Source organism: Seriola lalandi, unplaced genomic scaffold (genome assembly GCF_002814215.2).
Source record: "Seriola lalandi dorsalis isolate HSWRI2012SDOR001 ecotype SW California unplaced genomic scaffold, Sedor1 jcf7180002054864, whole genome shotgun sequence".
NCBI classification, from domain to species: Eukaryota; Metazoa; Chordata; class Actinopteri; order Carangiformes; family Carangidae; genus Seriola; species Seriola lalandi.
In genome coordinates, this window is record NW_019525417.1 from 2,281,945 (window position 1) to 2,295,722 (window position 13,778).

At 41.4% G+C, this 13,778-nt stretch overlaps 3 protein-coding genes and 2 non-coding genes across 7 annotated transcripts in view; 1 reads left to right on the forward strand and 4 right to left on the reverse strand.

Moving 5' to 3' along the window:
* Positions 1–115: 115 nt before the first annotated feature.
* Positions 116–6,941, reverse strand: nop56 (NOP56 ribonucleoprotein homolog). Its single transcript, XM_023427854.2, has 12 exons — positions 6,837–6,941; positions 6,035–6,124; positions 5,835–5,949; positions 4,705–4,869; positions 4,318–4,516; positions 3,710–3,897; positions 3,190–3,341; positions 2,866–2,966; positions 2,204–2,352; positions 1,777–1,898; positions 1,421–1,534; positions 116–1,175 (listed from the first exon to the last, which is right to left on the reverse strand). The coding sequence occupies exons 1-12, from the start codon at positions 6,837–6,839 to the stop codon at positions 867–869; spliced, it is 1,707 nt and encodes a 568-aa protein (XP_023283622.1). The 5' UTR covers positions 6,840–6,941; the 3' UTR covers positions 116–866.
* Positions 1,614–1,678, reverse strand: LOC111671015 (small nucleolar RNA SNORD57). The gene has a single exon (XR_002761899.1). It is a non-coding gene; the product is annotated as a small nucleolar RNA SNORD57 (small nucleolar RNA).
* Positions 3,439–3,569, reverse strand: LOC111671017 (small nucleolar RNA SNORA26). Its single transcript, XR_002761900.1, has one exon. It is a non-coding gene; the product is annotated as a small nucleolar RNA SNORA26 (small nucleolar RNA).
* mlnl (motilin-like) lies at positions 6,006–11,164 on the forward strand. Of its 3 annotated transcripts, none has more exons than XM_087179773.1 (6): positions 6,006–6,133; positions 8,875–9,062; positions 9,634–9,783; positions 10,544–10,645; positions 10,757–10,862; positions 11,038–11,164. In XM_087179773.1, the coding sequence occupies exons 3-6, from the start codon at positions 9,643–9,645 to the stop codon at positions 11,043–11,045; spliced, it is 357 nt and encodes a 118-aa protein (XP_087035899.1). In that variant the 5' UTR covers positions 6,006–6,133; positions 8,875–9,062; positions 9,634–9,642; the 3' UTR covers positions 11,046–11,164. The 3 variants fall into 3 exon arrangements, with proteins under 3 accessions (XP_087035899.1, XP_087035900.1, XP_087035901.1); XM_087179774.1 differs by having other exon boundaries at positions 10,757–10,847; XM_087179775.1 differs by having other exon boundaries at positions 9,653–9,783.
* A 124-nt stretch (positions 11,165–11,288) lies between these two features.
* LOC111670906 (retinol dehydrogenase 11) overlaps positions 11,289–13,778 on the reverse strand; it is an 11,541-nt gene continuing 9,051 nt past the window's right edge. The window contains exons 5-6 of the mRNA XM_023427855.2: positions 13,365–13,474; positions 11,289–11,604 (exon numbers count right to left, since the gene is read on the reverse strand). Coding sequence (XP_023283623.1) covers positions 11,425–11,604; positions 13,365–13,474 — 290 coding nt within the window. The 3' untranslated portion in view covers positions 11,289–11,424. The remainder of the gene's footprint in view (positions 11,605–13,364; positions 13,475–13,778) is intronic.

Genomic DNA, 13,778 nt, shown 5'->3' on the forward strand with positions numbered 1-13,778 from the left:
TAACTGCATTCTAGTCACATTGATTTTATTTCACCATGTGTTACAAGTTTGAGTCAAAGCTGAGGGGAAATGAACAGTGAATGAAATCTAGAAACTCCAAAAATCAACACAGGTGTTCAGACTATTTTTATTACAACTGCTCTGGGTAGAGCTACTTTATTTACATTAAAAAAAAAATAAGGCTGTTTTCCATTCAGGTGTGCTAGCATGAGACTCTCAGCTTTTTTTACATAGCAACACTGTCATAGAATTATGGCACCATTGAACTCAAGTGTCCCAGTATGTTGTCACAGTGAGTTCACCTACTTTCATGTTATGTCAAGTAGTTGGACTAAATCCTGGTGGTCCATCAGACTTGTACATCATCCCACCCATCTCTGTCAGACAAATTGTCCATAAGGCGCCAAACACTCATTGGGGGCTTTTCAAGGTCTCACATCCAATGGAAACCGATAGCTGAAAGTATTGTTGATACACTAATCTAATTATGCAAAAGGTTGTCTCAGCAAGTCTCTACTAGACACTAGTAGACCATCATGATCACAAAACTACAGCATCAGACAGTTTTGCAGGTTACATCTCTGGAGATCCAGTAACAAGTGACCCGTGACCCCCCCCTCCCAAAGAAAATACAGACAAGATGTTTTGTGACAAAAGTTCAACTGATAGAATTTATTTACAGAAGTGAAATTCAAAGACTTCAAGGCACAGTTATAAGCATTTCTTTGCAGTCTAACCTGCTTTGAGGTCGCCAAAAAAAAAAAAAAAGACAAGATAAGCCGCTTACATAGACTAGCTTCAGATAAAGAGTAAAATTAAAAATATACTGTACATAAAAGTAAAGATTCAGTCTTTTCCCACATTCTTTAGTCGGCACTCTCCTTTTTCTTCTTTTTCTTCTTCTTCTCAGACACAGGTGTTTCTGGGATTTCTTCTGGCTCTGCTTCCACAGTTTCAGTCTTTTGTTTTTTTTTCTTCTTGGATGGAGTATCCGTTTCCTCCACGGCAGCTGCTTCCTCTGCCTCAGACTTTCGTTTCTTCTTCTTTTTGGCAGGAGCATCTCCTGCTCCGTTTTCTGCAGCAGGGATTTCCTCTGCTTCAACCTCCATCTCCTCGGCCGCTGGCTTCTTCTTTTTCTTCTTGACTACGCCGGTATCCGCTTCTCCGTTCTCCACCTGCAGGGAAGCATGAGACAATACAGTTAGGAAAAGACAGGACCCTCTAGATTTTAAATGATGACATAAATATCCTTTGAAATGCTTCAATGTCTGACTCGCTTCAGTGATCAAGTCCATTGTTTAGGGCCAGCCAATGGTTCGGAGTCAGGCTGATCTAGCATGTCGTACACTGAGACAGGACCACGTGTGGGTCAAATCTCAAATCAAAACATGCGTTGCCAGGTATTAAAATTAAAGCTTACCTCAGCTTCGCCGTTGGTTTCACCATTTGCTTCTTGCAGCTTCTTTTCACGCTTCTTGCGTTTCTTTTCCTTCTTCTCTAGTTTCCGCTTGATCTCCGCAGCAACATCAGTAGCCTTAGACAAGAATATAAATAAATTAAATAATTTAACTACAACCAGTCAAACCATCAGGTTTCTCAAGAAAACCAAAGCTGTGTCAGACTCATTAAATCAGTTTATACCCTCACAGTCATCAGGAAAGACTTGTCATCATTCACAGCATTGACTTTGAATGTTTCATAAGGACATTTGGGGGAAAAAACAAAAAAAACACAAAAACTAATTCACTTGAGGCTGGTACTGTTATCTGAGCTCACCTCTTGCACAGCCTCTTTCATGACATCCACATTTTTCCGTGGCACATCGCCAGTCTCGTAGAAAGAAAGGCGCTCTTCCACCTGTTCACGCAGCTTGTCACCAAACACACTTGTAGGTACCTCTGTAATAGTAAACATAAAAATCCATCACAAAGCCAGCAGGATTACATCAGGCTAAACAGCATCCTAACAACCATGTGGCTTTGCTCAGGAAAGAGCTTCTCAACATCAACCCGAGGGATGAATGCTGTTGACGAAAAATATGAGCATCATTGCAATTCTGCCACATGAACTGCGAGCTAACATTCATACGTAAGTGACAAAAAAATAAAATAAAAAATAATATAAATATATATATATATATATATATATACATATACACACACACACACACACACCATCGTTCTGCAAAGGTCTTGCCACTCACCAGAGAAACAATCAATACGTGAGGCAATGGTGCATTTGTTTGCCAGGTATCTGGAGATCCGGCCTTTGTTCTTGGCGGCAGCGCGTCCGATGAAGGTCGAGTGGAAGATGAGGCCGTACTTGGGGGTGTTACCGCGAGTCTTTAAAGCTCTGTGTGAAAATACAGCTGCTTTCACATTCAGGAGTCACACCAAGTGCCACAAGGGAAAATGGCTGTTTTACAGATTATGAAAATTAGCATAGAAGAAACACCAAGACATTAATGTTCCAATCAACTGAAGATCACACCAAGTAATTAAGGGTTTAGATGTTTTTGCCTTTCAAGAAAGGTGAAATTTTCAATTTCAACATGTACAAAGTTTCAAGTCTCTACAAAGTTGCTTTTGAAAAATTCAGTTAAAAGTATTAGTAGTAAAAAAAAAAAAACAACCAAAAAAACAGGAAAACAAAGGAATTCAGCAATATGAGCTGTAAGAAGCTCCTCCAATTTGCTACCTCAGTGCTGTGAGTGGCTGCTCAGACTGTGGGGGTGCATTAGGGAGAGAGGGATCACTCCAGAGGAGACTTTAGAGTTCTGTCTTCTCCAGTCACCCTGCTCTGCTCCAGCCCAGCCCTGCCATCACTGCAACCACTTTCCCCAGCAGGGAGGGGGTGCCCCAGTACCTGAACAGGGCCTTCTCTGCTCCCAGGATCTGGACGGTGGAGGCCGGGTACTTGGCCAGGTTGGTCAGACTGCCGGCATGGGAGATCAGACGAGCTCCCACCTGAAGAAAACAGTGTCAGTTTCAATGACATACAGCACAGGGGGCCATGTTGATACAACTGATTTGGATGGAAAATGGGTGCACTTCCATTTAAGGACCATCAGCACCGGATGTGTTTCAACACACAAGTTCAGTGGATTGACAGATTTTGGTATAACATCATTGGTCCAGTGCGTAATGTGTTAAAAAAAATAAACAAACACCAAATTAAACATCTACTCACCACTTCTCCAATTAAGGCTGCCAGGTTTGGAGCCACTTGGCTCATCTTAGAACGCAGGTACTCCTGCAGCTCCAGTCGGTAGGCAGCCAGAGACACAACACGGTTGGAGAACCTCTCTATGTTGATCAAGTCGATGGGAGAGATGTCCATACCTGGAGAACAATCAGGAGAAGATGTTGAACAGACATTACGATGACTCAAGCAGTGGTTTTGCTGCAGCTGTCACTGGTAATTACAAATCCAATGTTTGATTGTTTCTCCCGACAGGATCCGCAGTGAGGAATTGTGCCTTCACTACAGGTTTATGAGAGAGTTATTCTGCCCCCCTGTGTTAGTCACCAAGGACAATTGTTGGTCCATGGTGGGCAAAAAAGGGGCATGATGTGAAGTCTTAACTGTGCTTTTAAAAATTTCAGTCTGCAAACAGATGTAATGGTCATACAGCTGTCTAAGTGGCAAGATAATCATGAACTTTAAATAAATGTTGAAGCCTAAAGAATGAAAAATGTTGCTTGCTAACCCATGGAGGAGCGCGATGCCTCCAGGATGGCCTGAGCCTTGGCGTTGTCCATCACCACCTCCTCCAGGCTCTCAAGACTCTCCTCTGACAACTCCTTCCTGTTTCCAATGAGCTGAGCCAGGCGGCAGTACATCGAGTTGTCTGACACGATCTTGATCAGCTCCGGGAAGTGGTAGCCATACCATTCACTAAAAGACACAAATGGAAGAGATTGTTAGTGAAGAAAACACCTGGGAGGCCACTATGTAATGTAGGCAGCACAGGCTACAAACTTCGGTAATCACAACTTCAATCCACGGCACATTTGTTTAGTGACTGCACATGTGAATCAATTCAAATGGATTTTTCACCCAACAATAGTGGGAAAATGTTTCTGATCAATACCACTGTCAACTGCTGACTTAACACCCACAGTGTGTCAGTGTTACTAGTGTGCAGAGACAGAATTAGGACAACACTGCCATACAATACAGGAAGTGACAGCCAAAATCAAACGCAGCTCACATGTGCTGGAAAACTAAATTCTGCAAGGTTTCATCTTACTAGCATAAGCCACATTCTCCTTTCAATCATCTTTTGTTGTAGTGTTGTGATGGAGGGGAGCCTACCGGACACGCATGGAGAAAGTGTTGATATCTTTGTCCAACTGATCCAACAGAGCAATGGACTGGATGATCATGTTGTCGACCCTGTTGACATTGAACTTGACCTTCGCTCTGGAGTAGCTGTGGCCGAGGCCCAGCTGTGCCTTGGAGGCAGCCTGCCCAGTCAGACCCTTCACCAGGGAGTGGAAGTGCAGACGTACACCTGACAGGACAGACAACAGGTACAAGGGTTTGTTGGTGTTAGGTGGAATGGAGGCATGACCAGTATATAACCGGTGGTTGTTCAGATTTTCAGTATGAACCTTCATGAGTTTCAGGATCAAAACATCACATCACAACAGGCCACATTCAGTACTCTTAAGTGTTACAACTATGCTTCAGACTCCTCACCTCTGGTTATCTCAGCCACCACACCACCAGTCTGGATGGAAATGCTAAATTCTTCTTGTAAAGCTGCTCCTATTTTGGCATCTGAAACCCCCAACATAGCTTTTTTCTTCCCAGAAAGGGGCAGGTTTGTCTCGAGGAACAACTTCAGGTCAGCATGAACCACACCTGCAAGTGAAGGATGAAAGACTCTTATCATTTCGATGCACTTAGAGATTTAGTTTAGATTCTACAGCAAAGCCATTTTGAAAGCAGTGTCACTAAGATGACTCATGTTATAAGCAGGGTTCCCATGGGTCCTTGATTTCCTTGAAAGTTTGTAAATTTACTTTAAGGTTTTTTTTTTGTTTGTTTGTTTTTGGGTGTTTTTTTTTTTTTTTTTTTTTTTTTACATCAGCCATTGAATGTGCTTGGATTTATTTATTGTGTGAAAAAGAATCAGAATATATGCATAAAGATGAAATTGAATTTTTTATATTTTTTGTAATTGTTAGTAAATAGGCTTCATGCTGCTGTCTGTAAATGTGCAAGAGACCACGTAATCTGTCATCACCCAACACTGCAAAGTGAGAAGTGTTCACACATTGAAGCCTCTAACTGTTGTCTGTGAGCTTCTGTAGAGCCTGCTAGTTTTTTATAAAAATTTGGAAGGAATTGGGCCAGCACCATAGTCCAATCAGGAAAAATTATGTACAACTATAAAATGTGTATTATCTGTATTATGTGTCATGTGCAAAACCCTGAATTGTTACATGATAGTGGTTTTTAAAAAAACAACTACAGATTTGGCTTCTATCCATTATATTGTATGATGGGGTGAATGCAAAGTATTAGATTTATCATATTAGATGTGAACAATTTGATTCATTTTCTAAAAGCCATAACAAATGTTTTGCATTGATAAGCATTATGTAGCTTGACAACTGAAATCAACTGCACGCTGTTTTCAGGTCAACATATTTGACCACTCCTGCATTTCAAACAGCTTTCCTCATGTGTTCAGGATTGATATTAGGCTGTCAGCACATTAAAATCAGTGGATTGACAGATTGTAAAACATCATTACAAATGAGGAAACTCTAAACTCGTCTAAATGGTAGAAGAAAAAAAACATTAAAAAAAAACCAACTTGCCTTCAGAAATGGCATTCATGTTCTCCAGCGCAGCCTGGGCCGACTTGAAGGGGAAGAAGGCAGCCAGGCTCACCATGCTGTTAAATTTCCCGATGCTCAACACGCTCTCCTCCACCTGAAACACACACACACGCCGTTACAGCTGCTCCACCTGGAAAACAAACTCAACCAGCACAGGGAAGTGAGGACAGAGGACCCACCTGAGGTAGCAGCATGCCGATCTCCTCCACCTCTTTGACGGCGAACAGCGCATAGCCCGCCGCGTGCTCGAACAACACGTGCAACAACACCTGCGAAAGGTAAAAGCCGCATTAATGAGCCAGACAACTACTGACCAAAGATAATGTCTATTAACAGAAAACAAATTTTGACTGTCAAGAATTCCTGTACACCATTAAATGTTTATCAGTCTCCACGTGGTGACCGCAGGGGCACGAGTCAGCATTTAATGTTATCTTCGGTAGCATTATAGCTAACCTTACTTAGGTCAAACATGCAAAACTTAATTTAAATTGAAGTGCTACACATTGTCGCCTTTTCTTGACTCCAGTTACAGACCCAATATATTAGTATAACTTTTACACGCAGCCACGTCGTCCTCATGACGAACCCACGTGTTGACTTAGGCCCGTGCGGGAAGTGCCTTTAAGCTAACTTATGCTAGTAGCCCAGCAAATGTTAATTCTGGACCGCTAACACCAACTTAATGTGCGGCGGCTGACAGTACAAACTAGGTTTCACCTGCATGGATGTGCCTAAAAAGTTCTTGTTTCATTTCAGCAGTGGCTACCTAAATTAAAGAAGCATTTCACAGCTAACGTTAGCCACATGGGTGGCTACCTGCTCCCCTCTTGTTCAGAGGCCTACAACTGGAAAGCTGTAAAAACATGAAAATAACAATTTCTATTATTAAAGCGTCACTAATCTCAACGAGCATTCAACAGTATCATAGAATGACAAAGTTTGTGAGTACGCCCAAACACCGAGCACCCTTTCTCTTACCATGATTAGTAAATCTCTGCAGCAGCACGCAGTGCGTGTCTGCTCTGCTCCTTCTCCTTAAGAAAAAGACGGCCGTTACACGTTTCAGCAAACTGCAGCGTGACTAAAACGCCGCGAGATCTGTCTAACACCGCGAGAAACGGCCGACAAGCCTCCACCTGCTGGATACAGAACACAATGACCAGTTTTGAAGAATAAGTCTAGTGCCATTTCGTACATTTCGTATCGATAAGAACACCCACAAAAGACCAAAATGATTTATAATTGCGTCACTACATATGTTGTTTAATCTTCAACCTGTCTGAAGTTGCACTGTATATGTCTGCACACCTGCATTCTATATACATATATTTATATTTTTAGTCCATGGTGTTTTCACTCACTCTGGCCGATTGAAGCTTTAGTCGTGTTGATAACGCTGTGGTCCTCCTAGCAGGTATATCAGGGGAGTGAGGAAGATGTAAATCACACGCTGTATGTCCATTACCATGAAGCAGTGAGTGACCAAGGTCTTATAAGGCAACATATGTTATAATATGAAAACTAAACGAAGAATAGGTCACAAATAGATAAATCTTTTTTTTTTCTTTTTTTTTTTTTTGTGGCACACTGATGTGTTTTAATAGTTTTTGGAGAACAATAGAGCTCACAGAGGCTTAAGCTATAGGAATATACACAGGAAGTTCTTCTTAGTAGAAGCAATTCTTTGTCCATTTTTTTCATGGGGTTTATTGAAATTAAAAAATATATATATATACCGTATATCACTTGATTTTTTCCTTTTGAAGAAAATATACAAGCACACAGTCAGTGCAGTAAGTCACAGTGATGCCGACTAAAAGGTCTGAATAGTAATGGACTGCATTGTAAATAAATTAATATGGTACACATCAGTTTTACTTTGTAAATATGAATCTAAAGATGAATAATCCTTGGATTGTCACCATAGACATTAATGGGACGACATCTGAAACATTAGTGGGACATGTGGATGTTAATTGATTTTAGGTGTAATACTGTACCTCAGTCAAAAACTCTTCATGACTTCCAGCTTGTCTTCCTTTTTACATGTGTATGTATGATAGTAGATTTACAGCTCTAAAATGCATTTAAAAAGATGGGACACACTACTTCACTACACCATGATGACAACATGTTATAAAAATACTTAACATTAGGTGATGGAAAAATGTAACAAGAGCTTGTGCGTCAGTGCGGCAGTGTTACATTATAGTGCTACAGATAAGGTACAAAGCTTTACTCATGTACTTATAATGCAATAAACCACATACAACGATGGCAATATTTTTCATCGTCCACTTCTGAGGAGTAATCTGACAGCTGTATAAAACCAACCAGCAATATCATTTCAGCACCATGCAGGAAAAACGGTAAGTGTCAAATTTAGGAAAAAGCATCATTAAAGTTCTTGAGAGTCGTGATGGTTTCCAAGGAATGGGTGCATGTGGGTCTGTTTGTGCACAAGTATAAATTACCAGTAGGTCATAAATGTCACATTGTGTAAGATTTTAGTTTAGAGCAGAGAATTTATGGCTGACCTCTTTGGGCGGATTGTCTCCTGGCTGCTACACACACACACACACACACACACACACACACACACACACACACACACACACACACACACACACGCTCACACAGAATTGAAGTCCATTACATTAATCACAATAATCTTTCAGTATTTAATATGGTGACCCAAGTGAAAGTCACACACAGATTGAACTTTGCTCCTCAGTTAGCAGTATGAATAAATGAGACTGAATAGTGATTCCTTTGTGTTCTATGAGGGTACATCCATTTTACTAATAATTCACTATACAGTATCACACCTTGATTATTCAGTGTGTGTAGAGCATCCTGTAGTTCACACAAGCCTCCTGATAACATGCAAACACCACAGGGTTGCTCATCAATGTGTCATTTTGTCAATCTTGTCACAGGCCTATATACGTACAGCATGGTGAGCTTAGTGCCCTAATAAAAAAGCCAGATTCCTGAGCAATATGTGCGTTTCCAGGAGCATGGAGGAGAGTGCTTGAAGGAGCCTGTTGAGGAGCGGATGTGAGGGAGGACAGTAAAAAGCTTAGGGATCAGGAGAGGACTTGATATAAAGGCTGGCTGGGACAAGCAGACACTCAGACCGGTGGAGCTCTGCTCATCTTAAAGCACACTTCCCCAAGTAACTGACGAAGGCTGACACAGCACGTGAGTAACATATGTGGTCTCTTCGGCTTCTCTGTGTCTTGGGCTTTCCTTTACCCTCTCTTACTCCTGTCTTTCTCCTCCTCGATGTCCGGCCTTATTCTCTTACATTTCTGTACAGAGCTGTCTTGCTGTTTTAAGTATGGCCGTTTCACTCCGGCCTCTTATCTCTCTTGTCAGTGGAACAGTTTGTTGTTTGTTACTTCCATGATTCTCCCCCCACTTCTACCAGCTCCTTCTTTCCCTATCTGCTGTCTATTTGTCAACCTCTCCCTTACATAATGACACGGGATCCTCTGTGTCCTTCAAACACAAACTCAGTTATTGTTTCTAGCACACACACACACACACACACACACACACACACACACACACACACTGCACCTCATGTCAAATACTGTATGTTGACCTATTTTGACTGTCGCCTCTCTCTCCCACTGCTAAAAAAAAATTCCCTAATTTCTGTACGCGCCATGGCCTCAGTGCCACTCACCCCTGTTCATGTGGAAACACCAACTGTCCTGTGTGTCTGTATGAACCTACTGTTTGGTATGCACTGTATGCCTATGTACAGTGTGTGTATATGTGTCCAGGACGGAGCAGAATGAGCATGCGCGGAGCAGTGGCTGGTTGCGTGGTGCTGGCGTGCCTGGTGGCGCTGCTGGCTGAGAGGACAGAGGGACACATCACCTTCTTCAGCCCAAAGGAGATGATGCTGATGAAGGTAAGCAGCTCGTGTTGGATTGGTCAGCGTGCCAAAGTTGGTCTGTTGAGCTGAAAGGATTAGACGATTAACTGATTAGTCAATCGACAGAAAATTGATCTATTGACCTATTGATTTATTGTCCCAGCCATTTTTAAGCAAAAATGTGAAAAATTTTCTGGTTCCATCTTCTCCAGTGTTAGTATTTTCTTTGTTTTATATGTTTGTTTTTTACCTTATACTCATTTTTCATCCTCTCATGACATTTTAAGTAAAAAACAATTAATCGATTTATCAAAAAAACAACTCATATTAATCGATGATAATTATAATTATTTTTAACCCTATTTGGTTTGTTGGTGACAATGTCTTGGGCTTTAAATACCACTAGGCATTTTCACTACTTTGGCTCCATTTTATAGATTTTAAACAATGAATTTCTCACAAAAATAAATGGCAGATTAGTGAATAATAAAAATCATCAGTAGTTGCAAATGACTTTGAAGTGTGAGCATTATTTTGTCCATTTTATCCAACAGGCAAGATGGAACGACAAATTCAGACTCACAATTCTCATTTTGCAGCTTAATGTCTTAGTTTAACAAAGTCGAAAGAAAGCTCAAGTGCCCGCAGTGTCATACCGGTATCAGGAACTGATAAACAAGTCTGTGCCTCAGGAAACAAGGCTGTTTATTGATGAGGGATGAATGTAGGTGTTGTTGATCTTCATACTTGGGAGCTGCCAATACTCTAACTCTGTTACTGTTATCATGTGCTGCAGGAGCGAGAGGGTAGAAAGGACATGGAGCCTCGGTCGGAGGACGGTCAGTTTGAAGAAGTCACTGTCCAACAGCTTCCTCAGGTGGAACGTGGTGTAAATCCTGTGAGTGCACATATTGTACATGATCTCCACTCCTAGTGCCTTCACTGGTTTCTGGTGGCCCACTGTCATTAAATACAAACCATTAAAGTTTGTTCTTTTGTGTGTGTCCAGGATAAAACAGTGGAGATTGCTGTCCGTCTCTCACCCAAACAGCTGGATCATGTGGCTCCGGTGCTCGAGGAGATCATCCATGAAATAGTGGGTGAGCGTCAGAAAGGTACAAACATTTGATTAGTGCAGGACATAGTTGTTTGTTGAAAATGTCATACCATGTCCTGGTATTTCCTTTCATTATCAACAGATTAGTGAACACACACTCACAAGCGATTGTGCTTTGATTAAAAACCTCTTTGGTAACATAATGTTCTCTCACCATCTCTCTCTCTCTGCAGCCAAATAGCGATGCCGAAGACACTAGTGGATGAATACTGTGTAAATTCTTCAAAAAGCACTGAATGCTCAAACATTTTATTGTATTTTAATGAATCAGTCAATAAAGGGAAGTCACGATGTCACAAATTGGAGCCTGTTGTAATTTTCAATTCATAAGAAGCATGTTAGCTTGGGTTACGTCAGCATCTCCCTCAGGAAAGAACCTATTACCACGATTTTCCATGAATCACAATCACTCAGACAACATGACTGCTAACAAAATTACTTTTTAATGTAAACTCATTACAACGCATTGTGTCAGAATTCCTCCACCCAAGACATGCATTTAGAGCGTGGAATGTGCCCCCTGTTTCTGTTATCAAGCCTCCATTTGCCTGATGGTTGTTTCAGAGCTTTGACGTCAGTCTCTCGCAGATCTCAAAGTCCTTGACCGCGAGAGCAGCATCTCGAGCTAATGGGGCGGGGAGAACAATGGAGCAGTCGCTATCAAAATACTTCCCTGTTATCCCCTCGGTTTCCTCTGCCACGGCACAGTAGATTGAGCTGACTGCACCCTCTTCTGGAGACTAAGAGGGAGACAAGGAAGGTGGAGAGGAAAAGTAAGATTACAGTCAACAGAAACTACTGATAGATACAGATAGGTGCAAATAGTCAACCAGGAAGTTTGTGTAATCTCTGCCCTGATGCATGTCTAGAACAACCAGTTTGTTGTGTATGTAGCCAACCCTTATAGGTACATACAGGGCTGTATCACAGACCCCCATCAGAGCAAGAGGGTTAGTTCTGGACCAAGAGTTTGAACTCTGAGAGGGGTTAAGAAAAAACAGATGTGAAAGTGTTTATGAAATGGGATGGAAAACTGTGTGTGTGTGTGTGTGTGTGTGTGTGTGTGTGTGTGTGTGTGTGTGTGTGTGTGTGTCCTACCATGCTTACATTTGTTGTGCAACACAGTTTTCCCGTGCAATGAGGGATTATTAGCAACATTTTGGGGTGTGCTGTCAGTCAGTTTAATTAGCTAATATGGATAAAATGTTGGACTCATTTTCAACCTGTATGACTGTCTCAGGGCTCTAATGAGATCTCAGCAATTACTGTGGTAAGTGCAATGTTATTAAAACAAAAATCAACCACCCAACAGATCAATACACTCTGTAGGATGCAGCCAGAGATGTGTTCAAGTTGACTATGAATACAAGGGTATATGTGTCCAAACTGGTTTCCCTACAAGAAAGATGAAAATGTGAAGAAAAAAAAGGCACAGCTCAATTCATGATCATAGTCAAACTTTACCAGTGAACACAGCTCACTTAGTCACTGACCAAAGTTACTGCGGACAGTAGCAGGACGAATGCATAAGTATGCAGAAATAGGCTGCTAAGATCCAGGCGAATGCATCACACCTCATGGGATAATGAGTAATTGTGCAGCAGGACAAGGACTCTATCTTTCCGACACACAAGGAGTTTCATGGACAAATGGTGGAATGTTCAGGACTGGATGAGTTATTCACCTGAGTTCAACACACTTTAACCTGTATTTCACCTGCTGAACATCAGGTCCAGAAACAAGCAAGGAGTGAAGACGGCTGTGGTATAGGCCATCAGCAAGGACGATGCCAATTAATATTCGAATATATCAGTATCCAACGAGTATGGAAGGTGTTGTCTTCTTTTCTTTCTAAAACCATATACAGATATACAATATAATATAAGACATGGATTAAACTATGTTTGTCTGCTCTAATGTATGTGCTGCCAAGAAGCTTACTACCTCCAGTAGTTCAGTTACAGTTACTTGCAAAGCCAAGAGTTAGCATATTGTTAGTGAAACTGTTATGTGTGGTCCCATTCAGGATTAATACACCACAGGAATCAAACCTGTTTAACAGGTTTCCTGAAATTGCACTTGAACCAAGTTCTAAGTTTAGTTCACATTCACAGTTCACGTTTTTTTTTTTTTTTTTGCTATGGATGGGTTGTGAAACATATGGGAATACTTCAACTTGTTTTTCGGGGTTTTCTAGTGTTTAAGATGGTTTACACATGGAGCTTGTGGCAGCTGGAGCTAATCATTACAACAATATATCTTTACTGCCATCAGTTACAATGTTGAGTAAGTGGCTGAAACATGGCCACACATAAACACTCACCAATGCTTTCTCATAAAAAAACAACCGAATTCACTACAATGACTCTACCAAACCATTCTCTCACTCTGTAAAACCGGAGAGGTGAGAGTGTATTTATATACCAGGAAGTGGTTCTTCAACAACAACTAATGACATAAGGGATTATGTGGGCAGTGACAGTTACATAAAATGACTTACCTTGAAAAAGAAAAATCCAATGAGGCTGAAAAGAAAACGAACTATAAATGGATAGTGTCTCATCACTTCTGTCATGACAACACCAGGGTGGACAGAGTTTGCAGTGACACCTACATGTGGAAAAACATACAGAGACACACAGGCACAAGTTACATTGGCCCTCATTTATCAATCTTGTGTGAAAACAGGCGCAGAGCTGAGCGCAGAATTGGTCGTACGATAGGATACACGTGTGATTCATGAAACATTCGTATCTGACCAATCCCAGCGTACGAATGATCGGGTCTTGATAAATGCGGCGGCTGAATTCGATCGTCATTAACATGTTACGCCCTTAAATATTCCTGGTTCGGAGGCCTCGCCCACTAAGGTCAAACATGGAGAGAAGAGTTACTGGCAAAAAACGAAACTTTT

Coding starts and splice junctions, on each gene's coding strand:
- mlnl (XM_087179773.1), top strand. CDS start 9,643: ATGTGTCCAGGACGGAGCAGAATGAGCATGCGCGGAGCAGTGGCTGGT. Junction 9,784..10,543: donor AGGAGATGATGCTGATGAAG/GTAAGCAGCTCG, acceptor CATGTGCTGCAG/GAGCGAGAGGGTAGAAAGGA. Junction 10,646..10,756: donor TGGAACGTGGTGTAAATCCT/GTGAGTGCACAT, acceptor GTGTGTGTCCAG/GATAAAACAGTGGAGATTGC.
- nop56 (XM_023427854.2), bottom strand. Junction 4,870..5,834: donor CATGAATGCCATTTCTGAAG/GCAAGTTGGTTT, acceptor CTTCACTTGCAG/GTGTGGTTCATGCTGACCTG. Junction 1,899..2,203: donor ACGTATTGATTGTTTCTCTG/GTGAGTGGCAAG, acceptor TTACTATTACAG/AGGTACCTACAAGTGTGTTT.